This window comes from Bubalus bubalis, chromosome 15 (assembly GCF_019923935.1).
Source record: "Bubalus bubalis isolate 160015118507 breed Murrah chromosome 15, NDDB_SH_1, whole genome shotgun sequence".
NCBI classification, from domain to species: domain Eukaryota; kingdom Metazoa; phylum Chordata; class Mammalia; order Artiodactyla; family Bovidae; genus Bubalus; species Bubalus bubalis.
Window position 1 is genome coordinate 11,923,056 of NC_059171.1, and position 15,878 is coordinate 11,938,933.

The 15,878-nt window shown below is 44.0% G+C and overlaps 1 protein-coding gene across 9 annotated transcripts; it reads left to right on the forward strand.

Annotated features, from left to right (window-relative positions):
• The first annotated feature begins 6,973 nt into the window (after nt 1-6,973).
• On the forward strand, nt 6,974-15,495 carry PDP1 (pyruvate dehydrogenase phosphatase catalytic subunit 1). Of its 9 annotated transcripts, XM_025265034.2 has the most exons (4): nt 6,997-7,117; nt 7,919-7,953; nt 10,700-10,836; nt 11,410-15,495. In XM_025265034.2, exon 4 carries the CDS (start codon nt 11,454-11,456, stop codon nt 13,068-13,070), a length of 1,617 nt encoding a protein of 538 aa, XP_025120819.1. In that variant the 5' UTR covers nt 6,997-7,117; nt 7,919-7,953; nt 10,700-10,836; nt 11,410-11,453; the 3' UTR covers nt 13,071-15,495. The 9 variants fall into 9 exon arrangements, with proteins under 9 accessions (XP_025120817.1, XP_025120821.1, XP_025120819.1 ...); XM_025265032.2 differs by lacking the exon at nt 10,700-10,836 and having other exon boundaries at nt 6,974-7,117; XM_025265033.2 differs by lacking the exons at nt 6,997-7,117; nt 10,700-10,836 and adding an exon at nt 7,123-7,232.
• Nucleotides 15,496-15,878: the final 383 nt, after the last annotated feature.

A 15,878-nucleotide genomic window follows, 5' to 3' on the forward strand; every position in this document is an offset into this window, starting at 1 on the left:
TGCTGAGGCTGAAACTCTAATACTTTGGCCACCTCATGTGAAGAGTTGACTCATTGGAAAAGACTCTGATGCTAGGAGGGATTGGGGGCAGGAGGAAAAGGGGATGACAAAGGATGAGATGGCTGGATGGCATCACTGACTCAATGGACATGAGTTTGAGTAGACTCTGGGAATTGGTGATGGACAGGGAGGCCTGGCGTGCTGCGATTCATGGGGTCACAAAGAGTCGGACACAACTGAGCAACTGAACTGAACTGAATCCTTACAACACTGTTTAGATTTTTAAAGTGTTGAAGCTATTGGATATATTTGGAAAGATTACCCAGCTAGTGAGCTAGGATTTGAACTCAGGTGTCTCTGGCTCCAACTTATGTTCATTTTATAAAATCTCAATGCCTTAAGAAGGGATAAAATCACAACCCAGATACTGTACTGTAGTATATTCTGATTAGACTTCTGGACTCCATTATTCCTAGCAGAAACTGGACACATAATTCGATAACTAACATTCTTCTTGTCTTCTTTCTCTCCTTGAACTTTCACCTCTCATGTGGATACTGATTAAAAAGTGCTTTATTTTAAACTGAACATATAGCTTTAAATAGATTAAATTTTTTACTTTGTATATCAACTATAGCTTATTACTAGGGTGTGAACTGAATATATTAGGTGGTGATATTGTTCAGTTACTAAGTCACGCCCAACCCTTTGTGACCCCATGGACTGCAGAATGCCAGGCTTCCCTGTCCCTCACTATTTCCGTTTGCCCAAGTTCATGTCCAGTGAGTCGGTGATGCCATCCAACCATCTCGTTCTTTGCTGCCCTCTTCTCCTCCTGCCCTCAATCTTCCCAGCATCAGGGTCTTTTCCAGTGAGTCGGCTCTTCACATCAGGTGGCCAAAGTATTGGAGCTTCAGCTTTAGCTTCAGTTCTTCCAGTGAATATTCAGGACTGATTTCCTTTAGGATTGACTGGTTTGATCTCCTTGCAGTCCAAGGAGGACTCTGAAGAGTCTTCTCCAGCACCACAAAAGCATCAACTCTTTGGCATTCAGCCTTCTATAGGTATACATGAGGTATTCACCTACAAATATTTACATCTAGTTTCCAAGGAAAATATGCTTTTATAATAGCTGATCTCATGGGGTAATGGGTGCAGTGACTTGAAACAGGAACTCGGTCCTTGTCTTCTTTGAAGAAATAATTCAGCACAGAGACAGATTGTGAAGCAGTGAAATCATTTATTAGAAGCAAAGTAGTGTGGAAGAACACACAGGTGGAGCTTCAGTGAAGTGTGGAATGAGGATTGTTTACATGGTTTATGTATGGACAGTGTTCCAGATTGTCTCTGACCAGTCATCTTGCTTGTCTCCATATTTGGCCTGACTCAGGGCCCTCTCTGGTGGATGTGCACTCATCTCTCAGTCAAGATAGATTCCAGTGTGAAAGTTTCTGGGAAGTTGGTGGGACATATTATGGGCTAGTTCCCTCTCCCTCCCTTGAACCCCAAGGACCTACTCTGTGCCTGTGTGGCTGGGAAATTCCCTTGACCACAAGAATGAGAAAATGTGGTTGCTTTGTGTTTCACTTTGTCAATCAGAGTCTAATGCTCCTGCTAGTATCTTGAGGTGTCAGCGGGGGACCAGTTGTGGCTGCTCAGCTAGCTACAACTGTTTTTCCTGAAAAACCATAACCAAACCCTACAGTGCTTTGACAAGAATGGCTATTCAGTGGAGACACACTTATCTGTGCAAAACTTATTGCTGGTTACAGATACAGAAACATGGGTGGAAATTCTGCAATTATAAGGATATATTTTACCTTCGGGTCCATAATGAAAATGTGAAAACTTTCTGTACTTTGACACGAGTTCATTACTGAGCATCTATTCTGTGCAGCGGTCACTAAAGCATAGCGCCTCAGAATGTAAGACGGATACTGTGCTACTTCCTATTTATGTAAGCAGTGCAAATCACCCTCAGTGAGATTCCTCTTCTGTGAAATGGATATAATGGTAAAACCTACCTTTTATGACTGTTATGAGGATACAGCCAGACAATGCACTTAGAACAGAAAACAGTATAAAGTAAGCATCCACTACCCCTCAGTTCTCACTATTATGCCAAGCTGCAGGTATATATGGATGTATAACAGTGACATGATCCATGCCTGTCCTTGGGAAGCTTATACTCTTATAGTTATGCTGTCCAGGTAAGCAGAGAATTATAGTTTTAAAGAAGTGTGTAGATCAGCAGCTACTATTTTTGAGTTCATAGTGTGGGGGCTTTTGCTGAAGTCTGCAGATTGGCATGGCCTGCTTCAGGGGCACTCATGACCTGGCACCTACTGTAATGTGCTCTAGATCCACCCCAAGGTCTCAGCTCCCCTGAAACCTTTCTGAAACCTTTTACCTTCTGTATTCTGGAGAATCATCTATAGAGACACACTGAATAAAAAAGTGTAATTTTTCACTGCCTAGTTGTCTGATGGCTAGACAATAAAACCCCTTCCCCCATGCACATCATCCTTAATATTCAAAGACAACCCCATTAGCAGGGATTTCTCAAGGAAAGCAACCCCAGATACCTACTTTCCATATTCGTTGTCATGTTAGGTCAATGCAGGAGATTTTTGCTTCTAATTTGGCAAGAGAACAATGATACATATATTTCCCTCAAACTACTACTGCTTCATGAATTCTGATGAGGATGGACTACTTTTAAAATATTAAATAAGTCTGAACACACCTATAACCTCTGACCCACAAGAAATGAGCCACAGTACGTGATCTGCTTCTTTCTTACAGATGATTTGTTGATTTCAGCGCACAACTCCAAATAATTTAATTTCAAAGCAATTCTCAGTGCCAGGATGAATAAAACAAGTACCTAATGCTTAATAGTAAATACTCGCTGATTTCTTATCTAAGACCTGGAGGGAAGAAGGAGCTAAAGATTGTCTAGCAGCCTCTCTTTCCTCTAATCGTTGATTTTGGCAAAGGCCACGGTTAACTCACTAGCCATCAGGCGAACAGCATCGCAGACCCACTTGCAAGTCTATTTTAAGCTTCCTGTCTGGCACCACTGAGATTCTGCTGGACCATCTCCATGTTGTCACAGCTAACCTCCAATAACCCAAAGGTTTATATCATCTACCCATAAGAATACCAGGCCAATCTGGCTAAGCACTTGCTCATTTCCAGGTTTATTCTAGGGCAAGAAAATGACTATGTGTTAAGGGTCTAATTCAGGTACTGACTTTCATTTTTGGTGTTACAAAAAGCATTGTGTTAACAAAAATAGGTATTTTTGCACAGTGCTTTCTTTGTACTGGAGTATTTGGGAAGCCCCCTCCTCCTCTCTCCTTGCCTGCCCTTAACAAAAATTCTGGGTTATTTGGTGCTATTTTTCCACACCTTCCAATGTTAAAGTGTCAACAGGTGTTCTGGTGGCTAAAACAGTCTGTGAGAGCAGCAAACCCACAGACCTGCTCTGGCCTTGGCCAGATGGCCATGTGATAAAAAGAGCACTTCTGAAGCAAGCCTATTCACCTGGTGACCAAAAGGAGCTCCATCTAGAGACAGGAAGAAAGCCAGACCAGAGGGGAACAAGGCTGAGATACTTAAGAACCTCCCCCAGTGGTACAAGCACTTGGTTCCTGTGCAGGACTATAACTTTATTTACAACATACACGTCACAGAAGCATATAACTGCAGCTAGAGAACAAAACTTACACCTCTGAATGAATTTATTTCATAGGCATTACTTTGGGGGATCCTTTATTTTGATTCCAGAAATACCTTGGCAATGCCTTCAATTCTCAGGACAAATTCTTTTGACTATATTTAGTGGTGGCAAATGTCGATTTTTTGAGAGTAGGTGTTATTTTCAGAAATAGGTTGTTCAAAACTAAGAATATTAGCATGAGAGAATCAATACTATTTTGGTATAAAAACCAAGGTGCTAACTATAGTAAAATAAGTTGGAGTTTCCTGTGCAGATCCAAAAACAATTTGAAAAGGTAATTTTTAAAGGGCTCTGACTAATGGCAATACTGGTGTTGAATAAGGTATATGCTACCAAGGTGATCTAAAGAGGTCATTGCTATGGTCCTGGAGTCTCATGACTCTATTTTCACAATAGAAAAAGTTTTGTAGACAGCAAACTAACCTAGTATAAACTTCATTTCTGAGTCCTCAGGCAGAAACTCTCAAAATAAAAATCCACTTATATTCAACTACCTGGTCTCCATGTCTGTAAAGCAGGAGCTAAGAGGTAGTGACATTCCTCATGTAAATAAATCACCTTAACCTGATATCCTAAGTTTGTAAGACTCCCAGGGACGGGGGAGCCTGATGGGCTGCCGTCTATGGGGTCGCACAGAGTCGGACACGACTGAAGCGACTAAGCAGCAGCAGCAGCAGCCACTCTATTAATAACCGCTTAGTATCTAGCTGTATAATATATTCTACTTGAGTGTATTTATCTCCTACTCTCTGCTGCTGCTGCTAAGTCACTTCAGTCGTGTCCAATTCTGTGCGACCCCACAGACAGCAGCCCACCAGGCTTCCCTGTCCCTGGGATTCTCCAGGCAAGAACACTGGAGTGGGTTGCCATTTCCTTCTCCAATACATGAAAGTGAAAAGTGAAAGTGAAGTCACTCAGTCGTGTCCGACTCTGTGGGACCCCAGGGACTGCTGCCTACCAGGCTCCTCCATCCATGGGATTTTCCAGGCAAGAGTACTGGAGTGGGGTGCCATTGCCTTCTCCCTCCTACTCTCTAGGAGTCCTTAATAAAACAAACACACTGACCTGGACTTGTCTATAATATTAATAATAACTGATACTTACATAGCTCTTACTACTTACTTGTACTTACTTAGCATGATATATATATATATTAACTCACTTAATACAAACCTGTGAGGGTAAAAAGTTTTAAAATATTACTATTTTTATTCCTATCTTATATATGAAAGAACCGAGCCAGGAAAAAGTTGCCCAAGACCACGTAGCAAGATGCAAAGCTGGGACTGGAACTCAGGTAGTCTAGTTCCAGCTGTGTTCTTCCTCACTTTGCTATACCACCCCATACAGCTTCTATGAGACTATAGAAAACAGATACTTAAATCAGATACTCAACAGAATGAAAGACCATGAAAAAAATATCAACTTATGGGAAGCTCATTTGAGAAGTAAAAAAGAGGGGTTGATGTGAAGCAGATAGGCCCATGTAAAATGGATGAGGGCCACATAAAAATAGCCACAAGAGTTCCGTGGGAAGCTTGGGGCTAGGCCAAAATGCCCTCTATTTAGAGAATAGAGGAGGCAGTTGGAAAGATCTAGCAGCTATAAAGAACCAATTCCTGGCACTGTTTTGTGTCTATAAAATTTCTCCTTTAATACATAAAATCAGATAGTGCAAATTAATAAAAAACAAAACTCCACAATACTGTTAATATGACAGCTTTTTATAACCTGCGCACATCACTTTGGGAATTTTATCGGCTCGTAAGCAGATATGCTTAATAAGTCAGTTAACTGTTTTTAACAGTAGACAGGGTGGAGAAGGAAATGGCAACCCACTCCAATATTCTTGCCTGGAAAATCCCAGAGACGGGGGAGCCTGGTGGGCTGCCGTCTATGGGGTCGCACAGAGTCGAACACGACTGAAGCGACTTAGCAGCAGCAGCAGAATAAGTGCAATGATCTGCCTGATACCATCTCCAAGGAAGTTTTCAGAAGCCACTATCAGTGACTCAGTTCCCATAAAGAGGAGATTACCTATGGACAGAAGCAAGTGAAGCAGCCCCTGCCATGTCTACCCTTTAACCAAGACTGCCAACGCCACCCCAATCCAGCTTAACAGAAGTGGAAACTGAGGCTCACGGAGCAGAAGTGACTTGGATGAAGGTCCTGACACAGAAAGTTCAGGGATCTTCCCATTTTCGCATTGTGCGTTCTACCCTTTTCTTATTCAGGGCAAATAAAGACTGATTTCAAAGCCCTTCAGAAAACGTGGTGTGCCTACAATGCGGGAGACACGGGTTCAATCCCTGGGTCGGGAAGATCTCCTGGAGAAGGAAATGGCAGCCCACTCCAGTACTCTTGCCTGGAAAATTCCATGGATGGAGGAGCCTGGCAGGCTAAAGTCCATGGGGTCGCAGAGTCGGACACGACTGAGCGACTTCACTTTCTTTCAGAAAAAGTGAGCACACACACCTACTCGACAGAGTCAATAATTCCTTCATCACAACTTCCTCTGGCTGCTGTTCAGGCCGCCTTTCTCTTGCTGGGCCCTGAGACATGTCCAGAAAACGACAGAAAACATGCTCCAAAGTCAACGCTCCGAAAAGAATCCCATGCACCAGGCCTCAGATACCCCGGGGTCCTCTCATGCCTTGTTATTCCAGGTAGGGCCGTCTCTGGGAATTTAGTTTCCCGTTGGGCAGGGAGCCTCCCCTCGCAGCCCAAATCTACGAAGCTCCAGCCCACCCGTAAGGAGGGAAGGAGGCTCGCCGAGGTGCCGGGGCGTCGTGGAAGCCTGCCTGCGGGAAGCGGCCGTTCACGGGCCCCGCCCGCTCGGGGACGCTCGTGCCGACCCCGGCGCTTCCTCCCTCCCGGCCCTTCCGTCAAGCCCGCGGGCACGCGCAGCCCTCCCTCCACCCGGCTATAGGGGGCGCGGGCGCGGACGCGGTCACGTGAGGCGGGACCGCGGAGCCAATGGGCAGCTCGCGCGGAGTGGACGGGCGTGTCTGACCCTCGTGACGTCACAAAGCGGGCGGGCAGCGCGCGGCTCTTCCGCCCCCACGCGCCGAGCTGCGGCCCGCTCTGCTGCGCCCCGCCCCCTCGCCATGCGCACCCAATGGGAAGGCGGGAAGCGCTCGGACCCGAAAGCGCGGGCGGGGCAGGGCGGGGGCCCGGCGCGGCGTAGGGGGACGGGAGGGGGCGGGGCGGAGTGGGCCGGCCTGGGGCCCGGGGCCGCGCTCCTAGGAGTCGCGGCCGCTTGTGAGGAAGGACCGCCGGGAGGTGCCGCCGCCGCTGCCGCCGCCGCCGCCGCCGCCGCCGCCGCCGCCTCCTCCTCTTGAGAAGAGGCGGCTCCTCCCCCTGCCTTGTCCGGTTCGTATTCCCTCACCCCAGCGCCGAACCGCCCTGTCCGGAATCCTCCTCCGCCCGCCCTAAGTTGTGAGGCGGGCGGCCGGCACGCGTGAGGAGACGAGCCTGGGGGCGCCAGGTGCGCGCTCGAGGGGCGTTGGGGCCGCGGCGAGCGTGACGGCGCCGGGGGACTGCCCGCGGGGCTCCAGGGCCGGGGGGGCGGGCCCGCCTCGCCCGCTGGCCGCGCCCGGGGCGCCGTGAGGGCCGGCGCGAGGGTGGGTCCGAGGCAGGTGCGGCTCAGGTGGCGCGGAGGCGGACTGCCTGAGGATTCCCCCCTCACACGCACACCCTGGGCCCAGGGTGACCCCGCGGGCCGACCCTCGGTTTTCGGGTCGGCGGCCGGCGCAGCGTGGGCGGGCGGAGGATGCTACGCTCCCGTGGGCTCCGTGCCTGGGCTGGATGGACGGGCCGGTCCCGGGGCGCGCCTCCGCCGGCGTCTGGGCCCCCGCCGCCTCCAGCTGTAGCTCCGCGGCTCCCGAGGGGTGGGTTTGTTGGTTAGGTTTCCGCCCTCCTTCCCACCCCCGGTCTTGCGCCTCTGTCCTCTTTCCCCCACCCCACCTCACCTCACCCCACCCCACCCCACCCCACCTCCTAGCCCCATTCACCCGGCTGCAGCGAGACCTCGCCCCTCCTCCGCTCGCGCCTCCCCTGCCGACGCCTCCTCTAACGAGCATCTCTGCCTTGCTTTTCAATGGGCCGGTGCCGCTGTCGCTGCTGCTCTCCGCGCGGGTTGTGGATGTTGTCGGCTCCGTGTTGTGATGACAGGAGAATGTGTGTGTGTCCCGGGCCCAGACGAATTGGTAGGTATTCCCTTAACTACCTAGCGTTGGGTACCCAGGGAGGATGATGACTGATTTTGCGTGTGGATGGTGTTAGGTGGGTTTGTGTGGAATGAAGAGGTGAGGTGGACAAAGGGATCCTGCCCCAGGATAGCAGTTGATTCCTTAAGTGAGTGCCATTTTCAGGTAGGGTACAAAGGAAACTGATCAAACAAGTGTTGACTTGGGGCTTCGGAGTATTCCAAAGGCAGCAGGTTTCTTCATTCATGTAGAGATAACAGGAGCTGTGAAATGGCTAAACGTTGCCCCAAAATGCTGAAAAATCGCAGAGAGTCTTTATGCGGGGTGTTTAATGCAATCGGATTACATAAACTGGGGTTCTGACACATTTAATGATTAGTAAAGCATTTTTTTTTTTTTTTTCCATTTACACCAAAAGCTTTGCAAAGCTAAAGAGCTCTGGAGTCGGGGCAGTAATTGCATTCTCTTAATTAGTTTGTTCTGAGAGTTTATTGATAAAGTGGAATCATTTCCTGGCACAAGCCCTGCAGAGTACATCAGTAAGAATGGATGGATCTCTTTCCTGTTTCTCCTTACAGCTTATTTTTCCTTATTAGTCACTGGCAAAATCTGCCTAAGACTAAGATGTTGTACCTAAGGTGGCCAAGTCGGGATCATGGGATCGGAATTTTTAAGTGAAATAGTGGCCAGAAATAACTTGAAGATTTGACGGTGCTTCAGTTTACCACAACTGTACCTTGCTGCTATACTTACTGCTGCATCAGAGCCCTTTAACTTCGTTAATTTAGCAAGTTGTCAACAAGAGTTTTGATTTCATGGACTTTTGTTGTTGAATCACAGGATATTCAGAAGGATACTCAAGAGTGTTTCGAATGTTCACTTATGGTTTATGAAAGCATTCGAAAGTACATTAACTTCCAGGAGTAACTGGTCTGATAGAGAGAGTATGTCACTTGTACTGGTGGTGAACGAATGCTCTTTAATCACAGAGTAGGTAACTTCCCTAGGAATTTGACTTTGAGAGGCATGTTGGGAATCTCAGTCCATATGCTAAACCCCTGAGTAATTGAAAGATCGAATTAATAAAATTGACTCTCTGCTTTTTTGTTTTTAATCTTGAGAATTTATGCCTGAAGGAAAAATGTATGTTACTTGAGTGCCTGGTGTTTGAATTTATGTATTCAAAGCATCTGCTGCGTGAATCAGTTCTTTTGCCAAAATAGTTCATTTTGCAGTCAATTAGAAAAGCAGGAGGATTGTCAAAACAAAAGAATTTAAGGAAAGTGTGGGTTTCCCGGTCTTGTTATTTCTTGATCAGATGTCAAATAGCCCAATTCTGTTACACATCTGTCTCTCAAACCCCGCCTCCAAACACAAACAGTACTTGGATTCAACCTGCATTCCATACAGAAACACAGGTATTTTTTTTCCTCTAAAATTCTTACATAGTAAAGTAAGCTTAAATGCAGACATATATAAACTTACAGAGAAAATTTATTTTCATGAAAATTAGTATGTTTCCATTTTTAATAATAGAAATAATCTTCATACAAAGCATGAAATGAGTCCATGTGCTTTCTGCATACAAACCTAGCAAGAGATACCGTTCGTATCTGAAAGCCAATGTCATGTGGCCCAGCGTTGTAGCACATCTCCTGGCTTAGTCATGTACACTTAACCTTTGGATGACTTTCAGGTATTCAGTTTAAAGTGCTGTTATTTAAGTGGTTATTCTTGATAGATTCCTGTTCTTCTGGAATTTCTGTCTTTCATGACTGCCTTTCAGACGTTATTTAGTTATTGCTCTTATTTCCAAAATTCTATTCATTACCTTCTCTTGCCTAATCTTGTTTTCAATTTTGTAAACAAATTTCTTCTTAAATAGTGCAGTTAAAATAATGGTACATTCTATCACATGCAAAACGGGTTCCATATGACTGGCTTACACAGTGCTTATTACCGAAGCAAACTCAGTGTTTGCTCCCTATATTCCACTTATCATTTTTCTAACTGTTTTTCTAAAGAGGGTATGTGAAAATAATGTAATATATAGCTAATACTCTGATACTTGTAAAAAATTTTCTTAACGTGTTCAACCTTAGGAAGAAATAGTTGATATTAAGGCTCAAGTGATTTTCTATTCCTTATTCCTTTTTGTTTATTGCATTTGTTTCCCTATTTAAGATATTTCTAAAGCCTATTTGTTTATAGGCCAGTTGAATACTTTGAGGCAATACCTCAAGAATTCAGGGGAAATATGTGTTACAAGAGGGATTCTTTTCTTGTATAGATTACCGGGCTTATTGATACATGTTTAGTACATTTTCTAGATAAATGCTCATCAAAATATTTTCAGTGTTCCACTTCCAGATATAAGTGATACGATTTTTCATTTATTCACGAGTATAATGCTCTACCTTTTTAAGCCAAACCGTAGAACATTAGACTACTGTTTCACTGTTTATTAATTTCCAAAGGCAAATAGATAACCATTTTTTAAAATGTAAGAGAATATTTTTCTACGGGTGAATTCTACTTGGGGTCCATAAAAGATGAAGACCATATTTATGTAGCTTTCTTTTACGGCTGATAGGCAGAGGAAAATACTAATAAGTAAATTAAGTTCCAGAACTGAGACCATTTATGTTACTAATAAAGTTTTAGAGCTACTAAAATACTTGGTTTTTTTTAATCACAAAAAATACAGTAAAATTAATGAATAAATGAAACCTGCCCGCTTTTCCAGGATTATTTGGTGACTTGGTGGCAGACCTGTGTCCCTAAACTTGCCAAATCGGCACAGTGGTCTGGAGAAGCATTGTTTGCAAGACCATCTCCTGGATGCAAGGAGGGCATTTTGGAACTTCTATTTTTATCCATTATGTAAGATTTTTCTTGTACGTGTTAATTATAGTAACATGTATATATTGTACAAATAATTCATGAATACACACAGGTCGAGGCTGCATCCAAACACATTTATGGTGCTATCCAGATGTATCAAATGCTAACCATTGACCATGGCTCTAGAAACAGGATCTTCATAAATGGGAAAAGTCCCTGTGCAATATGGGAGACCCATGGCCTTTTTTAAGGATAAAAAGAAGGGTGATTGGCCAGGTAGACTGCCACTGCATAATGTTATATAACCTTCATCTCCGCTCTTCCCAGCCAGATCTATTGTACATTCTGCCCAGTTTGTGCTGCATAAAGAACTACAAAGAGAAAAGTAAAGCTAGAAGACAGTTTGCCCCTGGCTCCATTAAGTAATCGAGTGCACTTAGCAGAGTATATCCTGTAGAGATAGTACATGGTATATGTGTAAAATATAGTACCTTAGGAGGCACAGGGCACTTGTAAATTCACCTGCTAAATATCTGTTATGAAAGCAAAAATAGATTAAGTAATCTGAATGTAACTTTTTTCTTTGTGCGTACCTGTGAAATTGCTGTCTAGGAATCCCGGTCAGAAGTTCCAGCCTGCCACTGTTCTCTGATGCCATGCCAGCACCAACTCAACTGTTTTTCCCTCTGATTCGTAACTGTGAACTGAGCAGAATCTATGGCACTGCATGTTACTGCCACCACAAACATCTCTGCTGCTCACCCCCTTATATTCCGCAGAGTCACCCGAGATACACACCCCATCCGGCGTACGCTACCTTTTACAGGCCAAAGGAGAGCTGGTGGCAGTACACCCAAGGAAGGAGATACGCTTCCACACCGCAGAAGTTTTACCTCACACCTCCCCAAGTTAATAGCATCCTGAAAGCTAATGAGTACAGTTTCAAAGTGCCAGAATTTGATGGCAAAAATGTAAGTTCTGTCCTTGGATTTGACAGCAATCAGCTGCCGGCAAATGCACCCATTGAGGACCGGAGGAGTGCAGCAACCTGCTTGCAGACCAGAGGGATGCTTTTGGGGGTTTTCGATGGCCACGCAGGCTGTGCTTGCTCCCAGGCAGTTAGTGAAAGACTCTTTTACTATATTGCTGTCTCTTTGTTACCCCACGAGACTTTGCTGGAAATCGAAAATGCCGTGGAGAGCGGTCGAGCCCTGCTGCCCATTCTCCAGTGGCACAAGCACCCCAACGATTACTTCAGTAAGGAGGCGTCCAAGTTATATTTCAACAGCTTGAGGACTTACTGGCAAGAGCTTATTGACCTCAACACTGGGGAGTCGACTGATATTGATGTTAAGGAGGCTTTGATTAATGCTTTTAAGAGGCTTGATAATGACATCTCCTTGGAGGCTCAAGTTGGTGATCCCAATTCTTTCCTCAACTACCTAGTGCTTCGAGTGGCATTTTCTGGGGCCACAGCTTGCGTGGCCCATGTGGATGGCGTTGACCTTCATGTGGCCAACACTGGCGATAGCAGAGCCATGCTGGGGGTGCAGGAAGAGGACGGCTCTTGGTCGGCCGTCACCCTGTCTAATGACCACAACGCTCAGAATGAGAGAGAAGTGGAACGGCTGAAACTGGAGCACCCAAAGAACGAGGCCAAGAGTGTGGTGAAACAGGATCGGCTGCTTGGCTTGCTGATGCCTTTTCGGGCTTTTGGAGACGTCAAGTTCAAATGGAGCATTGACCTTCAGAAGAGAGTGATAGAATCTGGCCCAGACCAGTTGAATGACAATGAATACACCAAGTTCATCCCTCCTAATTATTACACACCTCCTTATCTCACTGCTGAACCAGAAGTAACTTACCACCGATTAAGGCCACAGGATAAATTTCTGGTACTGGCGACTGATGGGCTGTGGGAGACAATGCACAGGCAGGATGTGGTTAGGATTGTGGGTGAGTACCTAACAGGCATGCACCACCAGCAGCCAATAGCCGTTGGTGGCTATAAGGTGACTCTGGGGCAGATGCATGGCCTTTTAACAGAACGGAGAGCTAAGATGTCATCAGTGTTTGAGGACCAGAATGCAGCAACCCACCTTATTCGCCACGCTGTGGGCAACAATGAGTTTGGGGCTGTTGATCATGAGCGCCTCTCCAAAATGCTTAGTCTTCCTGAAGAGCTTGCTCGGATGTACAGAGATGACATTACAATCATTGTAGTTCAGTTCAATTCTCACGTTGTAGGGGCATATCAAAACCAGGAACAGTGAGTGGGTCTTACCAAGGCAATTCTCAAATAGATTTAAAGGGCAGATAGGTTTTTTTTTAAAGATAATACTATAGTAAATATTTCCAGTGGGTCATTCTCAGCATTTCCCTATTTGATACTCTAGTCTGCCAGGTAGTCCAAAGTGACTTTGTAGCAGAGTGGCAGGATCCTGAGAGTCTCATTCTGCTTAGTTCGGACCTCACAGCACCTGCAGTTGAGGCCCACCAGTTCCTTAACTGCAAATGGCTTACGACATTGGCTGCTCTTATCACTCTTGAGAAAATCAGGATGACCTGGCAAACAGGGTTTTGAATAGGCCCAAAGCAGTGAACTTGCTGGGTGTATTCTTTTAGTAAAATGAAGAAACATTACTGTTCACACCTGCAGACCCCTTTCATCACCAAGATTCCAGTGTACATGAGAACATATATTTATTGCATGATTTCCTGGATGTACAACCTGTGCATTATTCATGAACTTTATTTTAACCAAAGGTAGTTTTCAAATCCACTACTTTAAGCCATAAAGGACCGAGAACCAGGCAATCTGAATTTGTCATTGTGTGTGATCATTTGACTTGGAATGCTTCTTAAATGAGAAAACAAACACTAGCCCTTCACCTGATTACCTAATGTAGTTGAAAGATTTTCTATTTTGCCAGGCACTTGAAGACAATAAAGGTGTTTTATCTCCTCTATTGGTGTTAAATAAAGGGAAAAAAAAGTTTAGTTTATATTAATGAAAAGCTTTATTTAGTTTGAAATAAAAGATCCAGAATGAAGAGAAGAGACTGATGTTCAATTATTGTCATCTACAGCCAGCACGTCACTCTTATCATGTAAACCCCTGAAGTGTGGCATGCTTTAAGTGTGTGGTGGGTAGACTGCTGCTGAGAAATCATACTTCTAATCTAGTAGTGGTAAGAATTTTTGTCATGTTTGGAATTTTAAGGATGACATATTAAAAAAATTTACATAATTTGGGGGAATAAAGTTTAAGTATTACCTTCAGGTGTTGAGATGAAGTTTTTTGTTGTTGTTTTTCCCCACTTAGGTGTAGGTCAGTTTAAATAATTGGTTTAAAGATTACTGAATGCTTTAAACATATTGTAGCTTATAAATAGAAATGTTAAGATACATACATAAGAAATTTTTTAAAGTAACTATTGTGCATGCCTGCTGCTTAATGGAACACTTAATAGCATCAAATATTGTTTGCAGCAGTCTCCGTAATTATATGCAGACCCTTCCAACGCTGTATCAAAGTAAATGAAAATAAATATATTCAGATTGGCTTTTGGGGAGCTTATTTGATATGCATCAAATGGCATTGTGTTCCTGTGTTTAATGGTGATTCGTGTACAGCTGTGCATATATTTCATCACTTATTCTAGCATCACTGTTAAAAGAATGGCTATGACTATGTACAATTTTCACATAAGTTTTAATACAGAACATGATCAGTTTTCCCTTGTGTAATTAGTTGAGGGGTGTTTGGGAGTCCTTGCAGATTTCGGTAGAATACTGAACTAGATATTCAAGGACTCTGGACTGTGAACACCGAAGCAAGGTAGAATTGGCTGCAGAATTTATTCCAATTGAAAATAGACTCTGGAAGATTGCCACTTACGAGACCATATAATGTTTGTTTTCTGAGGCCTTTTTTTTTTCCCTCCTTGAGTCACCTTGGAAATTTTCTCCCAGGTGGTATTTTGGAGGGGGAAAAACTATTATACTATATACTTATTTATAAATGTTTTGACAGAGACTTCATTTTTTAACGGAATGTATGTAGAATACAGTAGCAGTTAAAACTCATTTTCAGGCTACTATTTGAACTTCTCTTGAACACCTTTACTAAAGAGTTCCATATTATACTTAGTAAAGTCTCATCTCTATATAGTACAGTATATATAAATTTGGTTTCTTTTGATCATGATCAAGATAGTAATTCTTATTATTACACCAGAAACTTTGTTATTATTACACAAGAAACTTGGTCTGCAGTCTAAAAGCCTGTCGTGTTAAGCCTGTAGTATTAACAGTGTGGAAATGAAAATAATTGGATGTTAGAAATTTGAATGTATTATCACCTAAAAAGTTTTGATTTTATTGTAATTGGTTGTCACTGTGATGTGATATCTAGAATTAAAGAATACATGTAAACTTCCATTGTATTTAGCTTTTCTTAAACATTTTTAATTTATACTTTCTAACGTGTCATTTTCTGTATATAGTCAGTGGCTCATGGTATTTATATGTCCTTAGCTAGTTAAATGTAATGGTGTTATGGTACACAGTACTTGGAGGGAAAAAAAGTCTTACAAAAGATTTATCTGTTTGAAGAAATATGAAAAGTTTATATATTATATAGTGAACAGAAATGCCCACAGTGAATTAAAGCTTCGTATCTGCTTTCTGAATGAACGACCTGTGTTGTTTTTTAATTAATAGATTCATTAGATGCTTTCTATGGTGATAGGTGGAGAAGGCGATGGCACCCCACTCCAGTACTCTTGTTTGGAAAATCCCACGGACAGAGGAGCCTGGTAGGCTGCAGTCCATGAGGTCGCTAAGAGTTGGACGCAACTGAGCGACTTCACTTTCACTTTTCACTTTCATGCATTGGAGAAGGAAATGGCAACCCACTCCAGTGTTCTTGCCTGGAGAATCCCAGGGACGGGGGAGCCTGGTGGGCTGCCGTCTGTGGGGTCACACGGAGTCGGACACGACTGAAGCGACTTAGCAGCAGCAGCAGCAGTGTGGTGATAGGTTATATTTAACTTTAGGATCCTCTAGATAGATAGCAC